This window comes from Somniosus microcephalus, chromosome 8 (genome assembly GCF_052327205.1).
Source record: "Somniosus microcephalus isolate GS21.2 chromosome 8, FLI_Smic_1.0, whole genome shotgun sequence".
NCBI classification, from domain to species: domain Eukaryota; kingdom Metazoa; phylum Chordata; class Chondrichthyes; order Squaliformes; family Somniosidae; genus Somniosus; species Somniosus microcephalus.
In genome coordinates this window covers 34962769-34983098 of record NC_140994.1, presented here as the reverse complement: position 1 = coordinate 34983098, position 20330 = coordinate 34962769, and the positions used below count along the sequence as shown (strand labels likewise).

General features: G+C 44.4%; 1 protein-coding gene across 2 annotated transcripts in view; it reads right to left on the bottom strand.

The window, feature by feature from the left end:
* LOC147113444 (G protein-coupled receptor kinase 5-like) overlaps positions 1 to 20330 on the bottom strand; it is a 279468-nt gene that overhangs the window by 186920 nt on the left and 72218 nt on the right. For both annotated transcript variants that reach the window (XM_085994525.1, XM_085994524.1), the window contains exon 2: positions 3871 to 3966. In XM_085994525.1, the coding sequence (XP_085850651.1) occupies positions 3871 to 3966 (96 nt within the window). The remainder of the gene's footprint in view (positions 1 to 3870; positions 3967 to 20330) is intronic.

Here is a 20330-nt window from a genome sequence, read left to right as displayed (position 1 = left end):
ATTAGTCCACCCTCGACAATGCATCTCAATCTGCCTGCAGCTCTCTATTTCATCAATGGTCCTTACAGCTGCACATATCTTCAGAACATCTGCAAACTCCCGAAAGGTCCTCTGATGCCTTCATCCAGATCATTGATAAAGATGGTGAAGAGCAATAACTTTTACTGATCCCTACAGGACTCGACGAGTAACTGGCCCATATTCAGGGCCACAACCATTAATAACTACCCTCAATCTATGAGAATGTACAACCAGGTCCTTAACCAAACCAGTATCGGCCCACTAATCCCACAAGGCTCAACTAGGTATCAATTATGATTTTTTTTTTTTTTTTAAATCAACAACTGACGGTTTGGTCTTACTGTTTCTTTCAATTCACCATCTTCCCATGCTCCCCAGTCCTCATCTTCCCAGCTGTGTTCTTTATCGCCGCTCTTCGCTTCCTCCTTCGCTTGAGGGAAGAGGGCCTAGAAATTCGGTTTTGGCGCAGCGAGGGCTTTAGCGCCGGAAGTTAGTGCCGGCGCTAAGTCCCCCTGCGCGCGCCAAAAATTCAGTAGTGCCGCGCCCAAACGGCTGCCGGCGCTACTGAGGGGTCTCAGCGCCTCAAAACTGGCGCCACGCGCCGCATTGCGGCGCTATTCCGGCGCTGCGGCGCCCGCTGCGGTGCGGCAGGCTCGGGAAGTGCAGGCCTCCTCCTTCCGTTAAGGAGGAGCTGCCTGCACCCGGCCGCGGCCCGCGATAATCTTTTTAAAAATGAGCCCGGCACCTCGGACAAGTGCCGGGCTTGCTTCTGTTCCGGGGGGGGGGGGGGGAAGTCCGGGGAGGGAGCTGCGGCCAGGCGGCCGGCGGGAAAGCGGCCGGCCGCCGCGGGGCCTTTAATGCGCCGGCGCAAAGTTCTGTAAGGCACCTCTGCCAGAACGTTGCTTGCGGCTGCCACGGGCGAGGCGGCCGCAACTCAATTTCCGAGTTCGGGCGGGTCACCATGGCAACCGGGACGCTGCGCACACCGATGACGTCATCGGTGCCGGCGCAGCGCTACCGGCCTAACGCCGATTTAGGGCCCCTGTCAATTTCTAAACTGGCCATAACTTCGGCGCTAGGCCCTCTAGCGCCTCAAAAGCGGCGCTAAGGCCAGTGAATTTCTCGGCCGAGGTTTCTAAAAATGAATTCAGTGCTTAATCACATCTCAGAAAATGTCCAGAAATGTCACTTAGAATGAATTATGCAATTGCTGAGGGACAAACACAAAGATTGGAGAGTGAGAAAAAAGACCTTAAGTATGGGAGATGGAATGGTTCCCAGTCCCAGAGCTGGGATGCTCAGGGCAAGTAAGTACCTGACACACTTATTGCAAAATTTAATTCAAATTCAACGGCTGCTTAGTACAGAACTGCAGTCAGTTTAACTCTCTGCTGTTCTTTTTGACCCTCACTGACCAGGCTCTCAACAGTCTAATGTGTTAACGATTCAGTATAAAAATGCAGCCACCGAGCATTTTCTGCAAACCCTTTGGCAGCCAGTTACAGACCCAGGAAATGAATCTGTAAAATTCTTTTTAATGGCCATAAAAATTGGAGCTGACGAGTAACAACAACAATAATCATAACAATAGCCAAGGCTTCTTCGGCAGCACCTCGCAAACCCGCGACCTCCACCACCTAGAAGGACAAGGGCAGCAGGCGCATGGGAACACCACCACCTCCAAGTTTCCCTCCAAGTCACACACCATCCTGACTTGGAAGTATATCGCCGATCCTTCATCGTCGCTGGGTCAAAATCCTAGAACTCCCTCCCTAACAGCACTGTGGGAGTACCTTCACCACACGGACTGCAGCGGTTCAAGGCGGCAGCTCACCACCACCTTCTCAAGGGCAACTAGGGATGGGCAATAAATGCTGGCCTTGCCAGTGATGCTCGCATTCCATGAACGAATAATAAAAAATGGTAAAATAAATAGCAGCACCCATCCCTGGCCCCAGTTACACTCTCAGCTGCATGTGCCCCAGCACCTCTCAGCTGTGCCAGTACCAGTTGAGATAACTGGGCCCATTTTCAATGAAACAGCAACATGAAGACTCATTAATTCTGGGATAAAGAGACATCGCAGACCCCTACGCTTCCTCCCAACCCTTCTCCTCTAGCAAAGGTTCTTTCCTCCATTCCCTGCTTCATACCCAGGGAGAAAACAAGATCCTTTTCTGACTGTCAGAGCCCCATATGGCTCTAGTTTTCCATGAAATTAAAAAGGAGAATTGCATTGACATAGAGTGTGAGAGACACAGAAAGAAAGAGAGAGGCATGCAGAGAGAAAGAGAGATGCACACAATGAGAAAGAGAGAGAAAGGGTAATATACAGGAGAGAGGGGGGAATCAAGGGAGAGACTTAAAGAAAAGAGGCCAAAACAAATTCAATGTTTAGGGACGTCAATTAGAATATCATAAGCCACTGCTGCCAGTAATGGAATTTGTCAAGTCCAGTGCCATCAGGCCCATTCCCTGCTTAAAACCACCTGTCCGTCCCCCCACCCACCCACCTCGGCCCGCCCTCACTGCTGACAGACACCAGGAAAATATCAGTGGGCCATATCCCACATTCCATTCCCAGTTATGCTAAACCTCAGGTTGATCTTCCACAGTTCTGCCAAACTTCAGGATCTCCATGTACAGTGATGCCAGATCAAAAGGATCCCCATGCTGCCAAAACTTTAACAGCCCTACTTTAATAGTGTGAAACTGCAGGACACCTGCAGCCTCGTTCTGCCAAATCCCAGGCCCATTCAAAATACTACCACTGTATAGGACTGCTCCCAAGTGCAACTAATTCTCATTATCCCTCCCCAGTACTGCTAATTACCAGCTATCTGCCTCCCAGCAGTGTGTATATACCATCTTGCTGTGTATTCTCAGCTTTATAAAAGGTATGGGATAAAAATTAAAGACAAATGTAGAGGAAAATATATGTATATAGAATATATAAAATAAATAATAATGGCCCCTCATTTACAATATTTACAGAATAATGGCCAGAGTTGTGAAAATCAATCTCTAGGAAAAATCCCTGAATATAATAAAAATGGAATTTGACTTATTCTGTCACTGTAAATCATTGACTTTGGTACCATCCAGCATAGCATAAATACCCCTGTTTGTGTACCATAGCCAATCCGCTAAGATCATGAGCAATGCCACAGGAGATCTACTAGTATAAATAATGGGCGCAGCGATCTAAAGCAAAAATCGGTGTTTCCAAAATCGCTTTCAAATTGACGATGAAATGAAAGAAATGATTTGGCTAGATATCACACTGAATCTGTCATTTGTCTTTTACATACCAGCGTAGCTGCCTGTGGTTTCTATTTATTCCAAGTCTATTTTCCCAATTTGTACACAACGCAGGGACTGGTGTTGCTTCTCATATGCAAATGAGTCTGAGCCATTTTACATAAATTCACAGCGCATAAAAATGGGCTTATTTTTTTCTCATTCTGTTTTTCATAAGAAAGCTCCACCACATGGATAAACAGAACCACATAATTGCATTTTCACATTGTGAATCGGTTAAAAGCATCCCATGTATACAAAAACTTGTTTCCGGTGGGGGAAAAAGAAACAGCCAAACACAGCAAGATAAAAATATTTAAATTACATAAGGCTGAGTTAGATTCTAACATTTGAATATCTTACTCCATTTGGACAAAGCAGCTGAGAGAGACTGCATAAAACAATGTGAAGCTTGATCCATTCTTTGCTTGCTTGGAGAGAAAAGGTTTCTTGCTAGTTTCTGTTTTCACCAATGGCTGTTGGTTCATGATAAATGAGTTCAACTGTAGCTTTTGCACAAATAAGGTAAATGTATGATACTTTACTCACCTATACATTTCCTTTGCTCTTCACACTGACTGACGTGAGGAAACCTCAATATTTCCTTCCACTTTTTACTTTTACCCTTGCGTTTTCCTCCACCACCTGCACATAAACAAAAAGAGTTTGAGACACCAACCCTAAGCAAAGTAGTTTACAGTCATTTTTAAAAATTGATGCGTGTCAAAATTTTGAACCTCATGCCATTTCGTATCATCCTCACAGATCTCCCCGTGCATCGACCCTCATTTTAACTAGCGGCTTGGTGGTGCATGAAGTGACTTGGCGGTCACTTTACCCTCCATTCCTGGCTAAATGGAAATCAGGAGACAATTGCTGGCATAATCCCATGTCCTACCACTCCAGCACTGGCCTATTAAACACTCACAAATTGCTGTATTTCAAAATATTAAGAGTGGTATTTATGTTGAACTTCAAGCAGTTATGTCCGCTCTTACTTAGTCTCGCCACACAGCCCTTTCTTGGTAAGAGGGATTAATATCGCGTCTCCTTCATTAGAAAAGTCTTGTGAAATCATAACATTCAATTACTATCTTGGGGGGAAAAAAAACATGGTCTGTTGCACTGTAAATTAAACATTTTTGTGATCAGCACCATGTTACTGGCATTATTTAATGGAATCATAAAGTTTGCTTTTATCAATATCACAACTTGCTGATACACTAAAGAATAGAATAGCATTTATTACTGGTGGAGAGGGAGGGAGGAGGGGAAGTGTTGTTTCCAGGTCCAATGTTATTGATTACATGTGGTTTTGTGAATTTTATTCAGCTACTTTACAAAAATGGTATAAATATTTAGGCCTAGAAATTCACTAGCCTTAGCGCCGCTTTTGAGGCGCTAGAGGGACTAGCGCCAGAGTTATGGCCAGTTGAAAAATTCCCTGGGGCCCTAAAGCGGCGTTGCACTGGTAGCGCTGCGCCGGCACCGATGACGTCATCGGTGTGCGCAGCGTCCCGGTTGCCATGCCGACGGGCCCCAGCGCCGAAATTCAGTTGCGGCCGCCTCGCCCGTGGCAGCCGCAACTAAGACTCTGGCAACAGAGTCCAACATGTGTTTGCGCTGGCGCATTAAAGGCCCCGCGGCGGCCAGCCGCTTTCCCGCCGGCCGCCTGCCCGCAGCTCCCTCCCCGGACTTCTCCCCCCCCCGGAACAGATGCAAGCCCGGCACTTGTCCGAGGTGCCGGGCTCATTTTTAAACAGATTTGCGCGGGCCGCGGCCGGGTGCAGGCAGCTCCTCCTTAACGGAAGGAGGAGGCCTGCACTTCCCCAGCCTGCCGCATCGCATCGGGTGCCGCAGCGCCGGAATTGCGGCGCTAAACGGCAGGTAGCGCCCTTTTCCAGGCGCTAAGACCCTTCAGTAGCGCCGGCAGCCGTTTGGGCGCGGCGCTACTGAATTTTTGGCGCGCGCAGGGGGACTTAGCGCCGGCACTAACTTCCGGCGCTAAAGCCCTGGCTAAGCCAAAACCCAATTTCTAGGCCTTAGTTTTTAAATATCACAGCAAAATATATCTGTGGAAAGAGGACAACATCTATCCCACTATAAGCTTCCCCATTATCAAACGTGTATCATTCTACCAAATGCAAATTTCTCCCATGAGCAGCCAATCACTCCCCACAGCTATTGGACTACCATGTTGAAAACCCCCCTCAGCAGGATGAAGAATTTAACTCCCCAGATGGCTCGGAGTTTTTCCAGTGAGCAGGATGGGAAGGTTCCAAGTTCAGTGCCAGGTCTGCACAGAGTAAGTTAACAGTAGTTGGGGACTGTAGAGGTGCTACAATTGGCCTCGGTGTTCCTGGTTTAGAGGGGAAAACTGGCCAGGGCTCCTGCTCACTATCCAGTGACCCACACAGGAAGTGCATGTGGTGGAATCAGGTCAAGCTGGGATTGGGGACGGTAAAACCATATCCCAGGAAGGAATCAAGAGAGGGGAGGTGAAGGGAGAAAATTGTCAAAGATAACTTCTTATATATACAACAAGGACATGTGCCTTTAGAACTTTGATTCTTAAAAGGGACAAATCATATTTGTACTAATCTGTCAGCAGTTTCAGGAATTGTAGTTCACAGCTGCTGATTTTATGCTCCATAAAATCATTCTACTTTTAGAATGCAGTGTTAGTGGGGAATTGATACTATAATTCTTTACCTTCTCAGTAGGGCTGAGTTGCCTTTTTCTAATCACCATTGCTCTAGTTCAGGTGACAAATCTGACATTTTTCATTTAACAGCCCATACTTAAACTTCAAACGTTTCCCAGAAAATGCTGGAAATCCACAGGTCAGTCAGCAGACGCCTTCCTGCCAAATGTTCAGGTTCACATTCTGCTGCTTTCCCTCCTGCTTTGGAGCCAAGTTGAACTTAGTCTTTGACTTTGCTTTTCAAATATCTGACAGATTAGCTGGGAATAGTATCTAGCCCTCCACACTTCTTTCCAGCATTTTAAATTCAATTTAGGTGACTAAATCCATTAGCAGTTTCTTTGTGAAAGTTAGCATATTTGCGTTCTTGACCTTTACCTGCTCTTTTCCCCTCCCCTCTGTTTTCTTCAGTTATATAAAGGAGCTTCAGTCACCTAACTATAGCAGTTTTGGTGCAAGGTCATCACCAAAAAAATGCTAATCCATCTTTCTCGGTCAGATGCTGCATTTTCAGCATTTTCTGTTTCTGTTTCAGGTTACTAGTATTCATTTTTTAACCTTAGTTTCATTTTGTTTCTACAAGTGCACCAATTGACATTTAACAGTTGACTGTACTATGGTGGGCGGAAGGAGAAAGAGTTGTATTTGTGCACAAATCATTAAAGCTTACTTTTTTGCTACAACATCATGGATAGGAAGTTAGAATGGCAAGTGTCACAGGCAAAGCACCTTCATTGTAGTTGACATTTGACCCTTAGTGTCCATAACTTCCTCTCAAAGGAGTTACAGGCAGCATTTAAGGGCTTAATGCTACCCAAAATAGATAAGTAGATGATGACAAAAGTATATGTTAGCACATGGGCCGATCAAATTTCAATGAATAGTTCCTTGTGGGCAGGCTGCTGACAAATCTATCTATGCAATTTTCAGTAGTTAGCTGTACTTTCCAGTCAGTTTACCCTAACATAACCTCAGCGATAGCTCTTTCAAATTTTCTTGCATAACTGTTGAGAAAATAGGTGATTAATTAAGCAAAAACCCTTTGCATAGCTGCACAAAAATCTATCTGAACTAACGCAGCCTGCCCACAAACCACATCCACTTAATCGACATGAGAAATTAAATCTCATTTGAACTTGTTTCCTGCGAGTTTCAGATACCTTGCAATTCAGGATACTCTTGCCGATAAGGGGGTCACAAGGCTTCCTTGATGAATTAACAGTCCATTTTCACATTACACCACTTGAATTCAACAGGAAATAAACAGCTTAACAGATAAAAGTCTTCAGAAAAGATAGTAAAACAAGAATACTTTAATGAAGTTAAATCTGAAATATTATTTCAAAAGTTACCAAAAAATGCTAGAAATACTATGTAGAATTACAGTAAGTTGTAATTTTTAACTAATTTGTATAGCACATCAAACTTTTTGCAAGTTTTTTGACTCTTTATTTACTTGCAAATTTTAAGATAATATACAATTTGTAATTCTAAATGCATCTGGTTATTGTTGGCTTTATCGGGGGTCAAGCTTTGTTAAATCTCAATCTGAGACCACATTGCCAGGTAGATTGCACATTACATGCGTAATATGAAGATTAACAACAGAGAATACTCGCTGATCAACAGGAATCAGATACTCTGACTGAAGTCAAGTGCTGCAGCTTCAGTTAGAAGTTATCTACCATAATGGCAAAAGACCCACAAGAAGATAATGGAAATATTCAGAGCAATTGTTCTTTTAAAAGGCGCATCGGAACTTGCAGTTGGGCTAAATTTTGACATTTTGCAAATAATCCTAAAATAAGAACATAAGAAATAGGAGCAGGAGTAGGCCATTCGGCCCTTCGAGCCTGCTCCGCCATTCAATGAGATCATGGCTGATCTTCTGCCTCAACTCCATTCACCGGCCCTATAGCCATATCCCTTGATGCCCTTACTAGTCAGAAATCTATCGACTTCTGTTTTGAATATACTCAATGACTGAGCCTCCACAGCCCTCTGGGGTAGAGAATTCCAAAGATTCACCACCCTCTGTGTGAAGAAATGTCTTCTCATCTCAGTCCTGAATGGCCTACCCTTTATCCTGAGGCTGTGGCTCCTGGTTCTAGACTCCTCAGCTAAGGGAAACATTCTCCCAGCATCCATCCCATCAAGCCCTGTAATAATTTTGTGTGCTTCAATGAGATCCCCTCTCATTCTTCTGAATTCAAGAGAATACAGGCCTAGTTTACTCAATCTCTTCTCATACAACAGTCCTGCCATCCCAGGAATCAATCTCGTGAACCTTTGGTGCACTCCCTTTATGGCAAGTATATCCTTCCTTAGGTAAGGAGACCAAAATTGTACACAGTACTCCAGGTGTGGTCTCACTAAGGCCCTATATAATTGGATAAGACTTCTTTACTCCTGTACTCAAATCCTCTTGTAATGAAGGCCAGCATACCATTTGCCTTCCTAATGGCTTGCTGCACCTGCACATTCACTTTCAGTGACTCATGTACAAGGACACCCAGGTCCCTTTGAACATCTGCATTCCCCAATCTTTCACCATTTAGGAAATACTCTGCCTTTCTGTTTTTTCTACCAAAGTGGATAACTTCACATTTATCCACATTAAATTCCATCTGCTATGTTCTCGCCCACTCACTGAGCCTGTCGAGATCCCCTTGAAGCCTCTTCACATCCTCTTCACAACTGACACTGCCACTTAGCTTTGTATCATCAGCAAATGTAGAAATGTTACATTTAGTCCCCTCATCCAAATCATTGATATAAATTGTGAATAGCTGGGGCCCAAGCACCGATCCTTGCGGTACCCCCCTAGTCACAGCCTGCCATCCTGAAAAAGACCCATTTGTTCCTACTCTTTGTTTTCTGTCTGTTAACCAATTCTCAATCCATGCTAGTATATTACCCCAATTCCATGTGCCCTAATTTTGTTCACCAACCCTCTTGTGTGGGACCTTATTGAAGGCCTTCTGAAAATCCAGATACACCACATCTACCAGTTCCCCTTTGTCTACTCCACTAGTCACATCCTCAAAGAACTCCAATAGGTTTGTCAAACAGGATTGCCCTTTCATAAATCCATGTTGACTCTGCCCAATCTTACTCTTAGTTTCTAAGTGCCCAGTTATTGCATCCTTTACAATAGATTCCAGCATTTTCCCAACTAATGATGTGAGGCTAACAGGTCTGTAGTTCCCTGTTTTCTCTCTCCCTCCTTTCTTAAATAGCGGGGTTACATTTGCTATCCTCCAATCTGCAGGAACCGTTCCAGAATCTATAGAATTTTGGAAGATGACAACCAATGCATCCACTATTCCAATGGCCACCTCTTTCAAAACCCTAGGATGTAGGTCATCCGGTCCTTGGGATTAGTCGACTTTTAGTCGCATTAATTTTGCTAGCACTATTTTTTTTTACTAATAATAATTTCGTTAAGTTCCTCATTCTCGTCACACCCTTGGTTTTCTCGTATTTCTGGGAGGCTTTTTGTGTCTTCCTCCATGAAGACAGAAACAAAGTATTTATTTAATTTCTCTGCCATTTCCTCATTCCCCATTATAAATTCTCCCGTCTCTGACTGTAAAAGACCTACATTTATCTTTGCCAGTCTTTTCCTTTTCACAATGGCCAATTAACGCCAATTTCTTATTTGGGCTTGCCACACAGTTCTACTGGCTAGTGCTCTAACACTACATGCCCTTAACTTACACTATACATTAGGTTTGCAATTGGAATGCTGAGGTGAGAAGCTGCAATTTTAAAATTTTCAAATAGTAATCCATATGCTTCTCTGCAATAACTACATTTTAGATATAACTATTATTTCAATGTTTTGAATTATAAGATGAGATGGATAAGCCTTTTTAAAAAAAAACTAAGTAATTAATTAAAACATAATTGAAGAGATTAATTTCATCACCTGACTGAATGGGCAGCTAGGTATGAAATTATTGATGCTTCACCACTTCAGTTAAAAAAAAATTATACTGGTTATCACAGAATCACAGAAAACCCACAGTGCAGATAGAGGCCACTTCGGCCCATCGAGCCTGCACCGACACATATCCCATCCTATCCCTGTAACCCCACGTATTTAATCCCCCTAACACTAAGGGTCAATTTATCATAGCCAATCAACCTAACCCGCACATCTTTGGACTGTGGGAGGAAACCGGAGCACCCGGAGGAAACCCACGCAAACACGGGGAGAATGTGCAAACTCCACACAGTCACCCGAGGCCGGATTCGAACCCGGGTCCCTGGCGCTGTGAGGCAACAGTGCTAACCACTATGCCACCGTGCTGGTTAAAAGGAATGGCATATCTGATACTACGTGAAATGTAGAGTATACCTAAAATTGATTCAGAACCACAGAAGGAACCAATTTTCCTCATTGCATCTCTGAACATAGGAACAGGAGTAGGCCATTCAGCCCCTCGAGCCTGTTCCGCCATTCAGTGAGATCATGGCTGATCTACAATCGAACTCCATATACCCGGCTTTGGCCCATATCCCTTAATACTTTTGGTTAACAAAAAGCTATCAATCTCTGATTTAAAACTAACAATTGATCTAGCATCGACTGCTGTTTGCGGAAGAGAGTTCCAAACTTCTACTACCCTTTGTGTGTAGAAGTGTATCCTAATTTCACTCCTGAAAGGTCTGGCTCTAATTTTTAGACTATGCCCCCTACCTAGTCCTACCTAAATTTGGATATATGACTTTCTATGCCTTCATCTAAGTCGTTAATAAATACTGTGAATAGTTGAGGCCCCAACAGATCCCTGTGGGACACCACTGGTCACCTCCTGCCAATTTGAGTACCTACCCATTATCCCTACTGCCTGTCACCTGCCGCTCAGCCAATTTCCTAACCAGGTCAATAATTTGCCCTCAATTCCATGGGCTTCTACTTTAGTTAATAGTCTCTTATGTGGAACTTTATCAAATGCCTTCTGGAAGTCCATATAAATAACATACATAGACATTCCCCTGTCCACTACTTTTGTCACCTCCTTAAAAAATTCAATCAGCTTTATCAGGCATGGCCTACCTTTCACAAATCCATGCTGGCTCGCTCTGATCAACTGAAAATTTTCGGGGTGTTCAGTCACCCTATCCTTAATTATAGACTCTAGCAACTTCCCGATAAGAGATGTTAGGCTAACTGGTCTATAATTCCCTGGTTTTTCCCCTCTCACCATTCTTAAATAGCGGAGTGACATACGCAATTTTTCAATCTAAAGGAACGGTTCCTGAATCGAGAGAAGTTTGGAAGATTATAGTTAGGGCACCTGCAATGTGCTCACCTACTTCCTTTAAAACCCTGGGATGGAAACCATCTGGTCCTGGGGATTTGTCACTCTTTAGTGCCATTATTTTCTTCATTACTGTTATTTTACTTATGTTAATTTTATTGAGTCCCTGTCCCTGATTTAACATTCGTTTCCTTGGGATTTCTGGCATGCTCTGCCCTTCATCTACTGTAGATACTGACGCAAAGTAATTATTCAACATGTCCGCCATTTCCTTATCATTGACAATATCACTGATATCAGTTTAAGGGGCCAACATTGCTCCTGACTACCCTCTTTTTCCTAATATAATTGTAAAAATTCTGTGTCGATTTGATATCCCTTGCAAGTTTCTTTTCATACTGCCTTTTTGTAGCTCCTACTATCTGTTTTGTGACCTTTTGCTGTTCCTTGTATCTTTCCCATTTGCCAGGATCTGTGCTATTTTTTGTATTTTTGTATGCTTTTTCTTTTAGTTTTATGCTGCCTCTTACCTCTTTAGTTGGCAAGTAGTGCTCTTGCCCCTCAGGGGTATAAACTGGTTCTGTATCACCTGAAATTCTTTTTTGAACATCCTCCACTGATCTTCTGTCATTTTACCCATTAACAGATTTGCCCAGTTTACTGTGGACAGTCTCTGTCTCATCCTGTTGAAGTTGGCCTTACCCAAATCTAGAATCTAAGTAGCTGTTTTGCGTTTCTCCCTTTCAAATGCTATGTTGAACTTGATCATGATATGATCGCTACTGGATATATGTTCGCGCACAGTTAGGCTGCTAACTAAATCTGGCTCATTACTAAATCTAATATGGCATGTCCCCTTGTTGCTTCTACGACATATTGTTGTAGAAAACTATCCCAGACACAATCAAGAAATTCATTACCTTTCTGACAGGTGCTACTCTGCTTATCCCAATCTATAGGAAAGTTAAAATTCCCCATTAAAACCACACTGCCTTTGCTACACGCTTGTCTAATCTCTGCATTTATACAATCTAGCACTTCACAGCTGCTACCAGGGGGCCAAAACACAACTCCCACTACAGTCTTAAATCCTTTTCTATTTCTTAATTCTACCCATAAAGTCTCCACTGCCTCCTTACCTCACGTTATATCCTCTCTGATCATTGAAGTGATTTCATCCTTAATCACTAAGGTTACTCCTCCCCATCTGCCATTTTCCCTATCTTTCCTGTAGACATAACCTGGTATATTTAGTTCCCAGCCCCGACCGTCTTGCAGCCAAGTTTCAGTAATGGCGACCATGTCATACCCTCCAATGTGAATTCGCGCCTGCAGTTCATTCAATTTATTCCTTATACTCCGTGCGTTTGTATAAAGAACACTTATTTGGGCCACACACCCTAACCTGTCCTTCAGCTCTAATGTTTTACTCACTTATTTCTTATTTCTCTCTCCTGGTTTAATCACTTTACATCTTTTAATTTTCCCTTTACATGTAGTGCCTAAAGCACAATTTCTGACTGTTACTCTACTCTCTTCCCTTTTGTTTGTTTTTAAACTACTATTTGTACTACTGAGCCCTCCCCCGCCATTTACTCGTTTAAAGTCCTTGGGTCCGCCCTATTTATCCATTCCACTAGGACCCTGGTCCCAGACCGGTTCAGGTGGAGTCCGTCCCAACGGTACAGCTCCTTTCTGTCCAAATACTGGTGTCAGTGCCCCATGAAATGGAACACCTCTTTCCCACACCATTCCTTTAGCCATGTGTTCACTTCCCTAATCAGCTTATCCCTATGCCAATTTGCATGTGGCTCAGGTAATAATCCAGAGGTTATAACCCTGGAGATCCTGTTCTTTAATTTAGCTCCTAGTTCCTGGTACTGTTGCTGGTCCCAACATGGACCACAACAATTGGATCCTTCCCCTCCCTCTCCAATATCCTTTCAAGCCAGTTCGAGATGTCCCTCTCCTTGGCACCAGGTAGACAGCACACCATGTGGGACTCTCAATCTTGTTTACAAAGGATGCTATCTGTCCTCCTAATTATAGAATCCCCTATAACTACCACGTTATGCTTCCTCAGCTCCTCCTCCCCTCTTAGGACAGCCCCCTGCTCCAAAGTGCCATGGTCCGCATTCTGGCTGTCCTTCTGACAGTCTTTATCCTTATCCTCACAGGTAGCAAGTACTGTACATTGTACCTGTTGGATAAGATCAGTTTCTGTGGATCCTCGTTCCCATTCTTACCTGGGTTCCCCTTACTCTGCACACTATCGGTCACACCAACCTCGTTCTGAACCTGCACCTCTCTGCGAGGTGTGACCGAAGTCTGGAGCAAACTGTCCAGATACTCTTCCAACTCGCGCTCCAGCTCAATGATTTTGAACCAGAGAGATGCTCAAGGAGTCCAAAACAAACCCCCCTGTCCACTGTCTCCACAGCCCATTATCTTCCTCTGCTTCAAATATTTATCTATTTCTCCCCTTAAAAGATGCAACTGTCTGTTTCAAATGCTCCCTGCGACAAAATATTCCATGCTCCAACAACCTTCCGTATTGAGTAATCTGCTAATCTTTCTCCTCACCCTATTTTAAATAGATGACGCCTTGACACTGACTTCCCAAATAAAGAATTATTTTTCTATTCATCCTGCCAAATCTTTTGTAATTAAAAAAAAAAATCTATTATTAAATCTCCTCTTAGTCGACCCCCATAACTATAGTTTCTCATTCCTGGTATCATCCAGGTGAATCTACACCATATGCTGTGCCTGGCTTCAATACCCTTTCTGTAAAGTGTCCAAAACTGCTTACAGTGCTCTAACTCTGGCCTAACCATTGCCGTATACAAATTTATTACCTCTTCGCTCTTGTGCTCTATGCCTCAATTGATAAAACCCAAAATGCTACTGATTGGAACTAATGAAACTTGAGTGTTTGTTGACACCACACAGAGTCCTGGGGGAAAGATAAATGAAATGGAGTAAATTTATGAAGCTATTTGTATGACATTGTCAAGCAGAGATTGTTTCAGGATTCTACAACTTTGTCTCCTTCCTCATTTTCGCCTTTTATTGATCTCAGCGTGACTTGTAGTTTTTACCAAGGATACTCACTCATTTTTGTCAAGAACCACAATCCCAAGCAGTGAATTCCATGCATTACTGAGAAAGTGCTGCAGTGTCAGGGGTGCTGTCTTCTGCCCATTCAGATGGACGCAAAAGATCGCATGGCTATATTTGTAGAGGAGCAGGGATTCTAACAGTGCCCTGGCAAACATTCATCCCTCAACCAATACGGCCAAAACAGATTAACTGGTCATTTATCTCATTGCTGTTTGTAGGATCATGCTGTGCAAATTGGCTGCCGCATTTGCCCACAACAGTAATTACATGCCAAAAGTAACTCTCTGGCTGTGAGGTGCTTTGGGACATTCTCTGCTCATGAAATGAACTACATAAATGCAAGTTCCTTATTTGTTAACGCATTACCGGCACCCGGCTACCGACCATAGAGCACATATACCAGAAACGCTGTTTACGGAGGTCACGGTCCATCATCAAAGACCCTACCCACCCCAACCACAGTCTGTTCGCCCTCCTGCCATCTGGGAGATGCTACAGATGCATTCGCACCCGTACGACCAGATTTAGGAATAGCTTCTTTCCCAGGGCTGTCATCCTACTGAACTCCACAAATAAACTCTAAAGCCTGCACATCTGCCAATGCACTTTATTATGGTTATGTTTATGTAATGTATTACAAGCCAAATGTATGTTGAATGTTTAAATGTCTTAATCTAAATGTACACTCTCGGGAGCCGCAAGCCTACATTTCGTTGTACTGCACTTGTGCACTAACAATGACAATAAAAGTTGATTTGATTTTGATTTGATTGTCAGGCGTCACTTTCACAGAACTACCATGAAGCAATTCCAAATCGCTATTTTTTAAAACTTTTTATGAATCTCTCTCTCATTCTCCGAATCCCAGCTCCACCAGCACCCTGGAGCTGGCAGGAGAGTGTATTGCAGCCCAGAGAGATCATGGAAATCCACAGGCGAGGAGGAAATGGAATATAACTGAGCTCTGGGTTGTACCAAGAGTATTTCTGCTTTAAAGGAATACTTCAAGGAAGGCTGACAAAAACCATACTCGAGAGTTTTATTCCAGTAACTTCAAGTTCCTTACGTCAATGTTGTCCAAAATAAATTGCTGATTCGGTACAAGTGTGGCGACAGCAACACTGTTTTAGTCACATGCACTAATTTTTGTAGAAAATGCCTTACATATACTCACACAATAGCGGTAAATGTGTATTTACTTAACAAACTGTTACAGTTCAGGAATCAAGGAAGTAAAGCACTCACAATAATCAAAAAAAATTTCACACTGCTTTTTGTCTTACCATTTTACCAACAAATTCACAAAAAGGTTGAAGTACACTTGTCTACGCCATGCGAATGCGTATTGAGGTCATATGCCATACAGTGCCTATTGCTCATTTTTGATTTATTAATCAGAAATGCAATTAGCCACATCTGGATTCCCAATTAGCCATATTTGACGAGTGGCTAACAAACTGGATAACACTGCCTTACACAAAAGTCGATGTTAAAACTTGCCTCTAATCAGCAGCAGCAGTCCAGGTGTCAGCCATGGCTCAGTGGGCAGCGCTCTTGCCTCTGTGTCAGAAGTTTGTGGGTTCAAGTCCTGCTCCAGGAACTTGAGCACAAAATGTAGGCTGACACTCCAGTGCAGCACTGAGGGAGCACTGCACTGTCAGAGATGCAGTCTTTTGGATGAAACGTTAAACCGAGGGCCCGTCTGCTCTCTCGGGTGGGCATAAACCCATATCCCCAAAACATATTCACAGCCACCCCCTCGGCCTTGCCATCTCTCGTGGCCTTGTTCCTCCCATCATGTCAATCGCAGAGAAGGCCATCTCTGACCACTTCCTCGTATCGCTCGCCACCCACTTCCTCCTTCCCCTTCCCCCCCACCCCCCCTGAACCGTACTTCCTTCCATGTCCGCCCTTGAAAAAAACTCTCTTACAACTATTTATGAAATCCCAACTGTCCAGCCTTTGGCCCTCCAGTTCACCATGACCTTTCTGCAGCTACCGATCTGCTCAACCACACCCTCACCACCACTTTTGATGCCGTAGTCCCTTTTAAAACAATTACTTGCTCTCACCCTGGCTGGTCCCCCAGTACAGTCCTCGTCTTCCCTCCCTTAATTCCAAGGGACGCAGACTTGATCGGATATGGTGGACAACTGGTTTAGCCATTCACTGCCAGATCTGGCTGGAACACTTGAAGCATTATCGGGTCCTGTTCTTGTCTGCCAAAATTGCTCACTATTCTAGAATCATTCTGGAATGCAAAGATAAACCCTGGCTTCTATTCTCCACTGTTGACCGTCTTCTTAAAGCCCTCTCCCCTGTCTCCTCCACCCTCACCTCCGACAACAAATGTGAGGAGCTCATGGACTTCTTTGTCTCGAAGATTGAGACCATCTGTTCACCTGCCTCTGTCACTTCCCTTCCTTCCCCTAGCCCAAACTTCCTCTAAGGTTCCCCTCTGCCCTAATCCTGAACTCACATCTTTCTCCAGTTTCTCTCCGATCTCCCCTCATGACCTCTCCACGCTCATCTTATCCACGAGACCCACTTCCTGCTCCCTCGACCCTATTCCCATCAAACTGCTGTCCATCCAACTTCCTTTTCTGGCTCTCATGTTTGCTGACATTGTTAATGGTTCTCTCTGCTCAGCTACTGTCCCCCCTCCCTCAAATCTGCCGTCATCACCCCTCTCCTCAAGAGAACAACCCTTGACCCCTCCGTCCTTCCAACTACCGCCCCTATCTCCAGCTTCCCTTTCCTCTCCAAAGTCCTTGAACATATTGACGCCTCCCAAATCCGTGCCCATCTTTCCTGCAACTCCATGTTTGAATCCCTCCAATCAGGTTTCCGCCCCTGCTGCCGTACCGAAACGGCTCTCATCAAAGTCACAAATGACATGAGGCCATCATGAGGGGTGATTTGATAGAGGTGTACAAGATTATGATGGGTTTGGTTAGAAACATAGAAGATAGGAGCAGGAGTAGGCCATTCGGCCCTTCCAACCTGCTCCGCCATTCAATGAGATCATGGCTGATCATCCAAATTCAGTACCCTGTCCCTGCCTTCTCCCCATATCCCTTGATCCCTTTAGCTTTAAGAAATATATCCAACTCCTTCTTGAATATATTTAATGAACTGGCCTCCACTGCCCTCTGTGGCAGAGAATTCCACAGGTTCACCACTCTCTGGATGAAGAAATTCCTCCTCATTTCAGTCCTAAATGGCTTACCCCTTACCCTTAGACTGTGACCCCTGGTTCTGGACTCCCCGGTCATCAGAAACATCCTTCCTGCATCTAGTCTGTCCAGGCCTGACAGAATTTTATAGGTTTCGATGAGATCCCCTCTCAATCTTCTAAACTCCAGTGGGTATAAGCCCAATCCACACAACCTCTCCTCATACGTCATTCCTGCCATCCCAGGTATCAGCCTGGTGAATCTTTGCTGCACTCCTTCCATGGCAAGAACGTCCTTCCTCAGGTAAGGCGACCAAAACTGCACACAATACTCAAGGTGTGGTCTCACCTAGGCCCTGTATAACTGCAGCAAGACATCCTTGTTCCTGTACTCGAACCCTCTTGCTACGAAGGCCAACATACCATTTGCCTTCTTAACCGCCTGCTGCACCTGACTGTTCCCACTAGTTGATGGTACAAGGGCTAGGGGACACAGATTTAAGGTTTTGGGCAAGAGATACAGGGGGGATGTGAGGAAAATCTTTTTTATGCAGCGAGTGGGGAGGACCTGGAACTCATTGCCGACGAAAGCGGTGGAAGCGGAGACACTCAATGTTTTCAAGGGGAGACTGGATAGGTACTTGAGAGAAATAAACTTGCAGGGCTACGGGGATAGAGCAGGGGAATGGGACTGGATTGCTCTACAGAGAGCCGGCACGGACTTGATGGGCCGAATGGCCTCCTTCTGTGCTGTTATGACTCTATGATATCCTTTGCGACTGTGACAAAGGTAAACTATCCCTCCTCATCCTTCTTGACTTGTCTGCAGCCTTTGACCACTCCATCGCCTCTCCACTGGCGTCCAGCTGGGTGGGACTGCATTCGCCTGGTTCCATTCTTATCTATCTAAGCGTAGCCAAAGAATCACCTGCAATGGCTTCTCTTCCCGCTCCCGCATCGTTACCTCTGGTGTCTCCAAGGATCTATCCTTGGTCCCCTCCCATTTCTCATCTACATGCTGCCCCTTGGCGACATCATTTGAAAATACAGCATCAGTTACCACATGTACGCTGACAACACCCAGCTCTACCTCACCACCACCCTCTCTCGACCCCTTCATGGTCTGTAAATTGTTAGACTGCTTGTCCGACATCCAGTTCTGGTTGAACAGAAATTTTCTCCAATTAAATATTGGGAAGATCGAAGCCATTGTTTTCAGTCCCCGCCACAAACTCCGTCTCCTAGCCACTGACTCCATCCCTCTCCCTAACATCTATCTGAGGCTGAACCACACTGTTTGCAACCTTGGTGTCATATTTGACTGTGAAATGAGCTTCCGACCACATATCCGTGGCATAACTAAGACCGCCTATTTCCACCTTCGTAACAGTGCCCATCTCCGCCCTTGCCTCAGCTCACCTGCTGCTGAAACCCTCATCCATGCCTTTGTTACCTCTAGACTTGGCTATTCCAACGCACTCCTGGCTGGCCTCCCACATTCTACCCTATGTAAACTTGAGGTCATCCAAAACTCGGCTGCCCGTGTCCTAACTCGCAAGTCCCATTCACCCATCACCCCTGTGCTCGCTGACCTACATCGGCTCCCGGTTAAGTAACGCCTCGATTTCAAAATTCTCATCTTTGTTTACAAATCCCTCCATGGCCTCGCCCCGATCTATCTCTGTAAGCTCCTCCAGCCCCACAACCCCCCAAGATATCTGCGCTCCTCTAATTCTGCCCTCTTGAGCAACCCTGATTATAATCAACATTGGTGGCCGTGCCTTCTGTTGCCTGGGCCCTAAGCTCTGGAATTCCCTGCCCAAACCTCTCCACCTCTCTTTCCTCCTTTAAGGTGCTCCTTAAAACCTACCTCTTTGATCAAGCTTTTGGTCTTCTGCACTAATTTCTCCTTAGTGTCAATTTTTTTTTGTCTTCTAATACTCCTGTGAAGCGCCTTGGGACGTTTTACTATGTTAAAGGTGCTATATAAATACAAGTAGTAGTTGTTGTTGTTGTAAAAGATCCCATGGTAGTATTTATAGAGGAGCAGGGGGCCTAAGTGTCCTGGCCAATATTCATCCCTCATTCAACAGCACTAAAAACAGATGATCTGGTCATTATCACATTGCTGTTTGTGGGACCTTGCTGTGCGCAGACTGGCTGCCGCGTTTCCTACATTGCAACAGTGACTCCCCTTCAAAAGTACTTCATTGGCTGTAAAGCGCTTTGGGGCGTCCTGAGGTCATGAAAGGCACTATATAAATGCAAGACTTTGTTCCCTTCATAATCATTTTAGCTGTTACTGACATGACATTTTTGGAGCGGCGTTTTGCTCAGGAATTACTATTCAATAAAGGTGTGCTGAATGCAAGTCCCCACTTTTGCAATTTCAGCGTCGAGTCAGATGCTTTAACTAAAATGTTATTACTGCATTACAGGGCTCTCCCAGTAGATAGTCCACGTGACACTTTTCATGAGAGAGCGTGTGACAGCACAATGAAAATGAGCAGCTAGGGACCGAAAAACAAATTAGTTTCAAGTTCAATTTGTAACCCAGCAAATTTACAATTATTGAAGTAAAGCTCACTAGTACAATTTTTTTGAATCTTCCTTGGTGCATTCCTTTAATAACAGTGAGGTACCTGGCTATTCTCAAGAAATAACATAACCATTAGAACACGTTCTAGGTTGGTCCTGCTGTTTTATCCATAATAATTAGTTTAATTCACTAATAAGG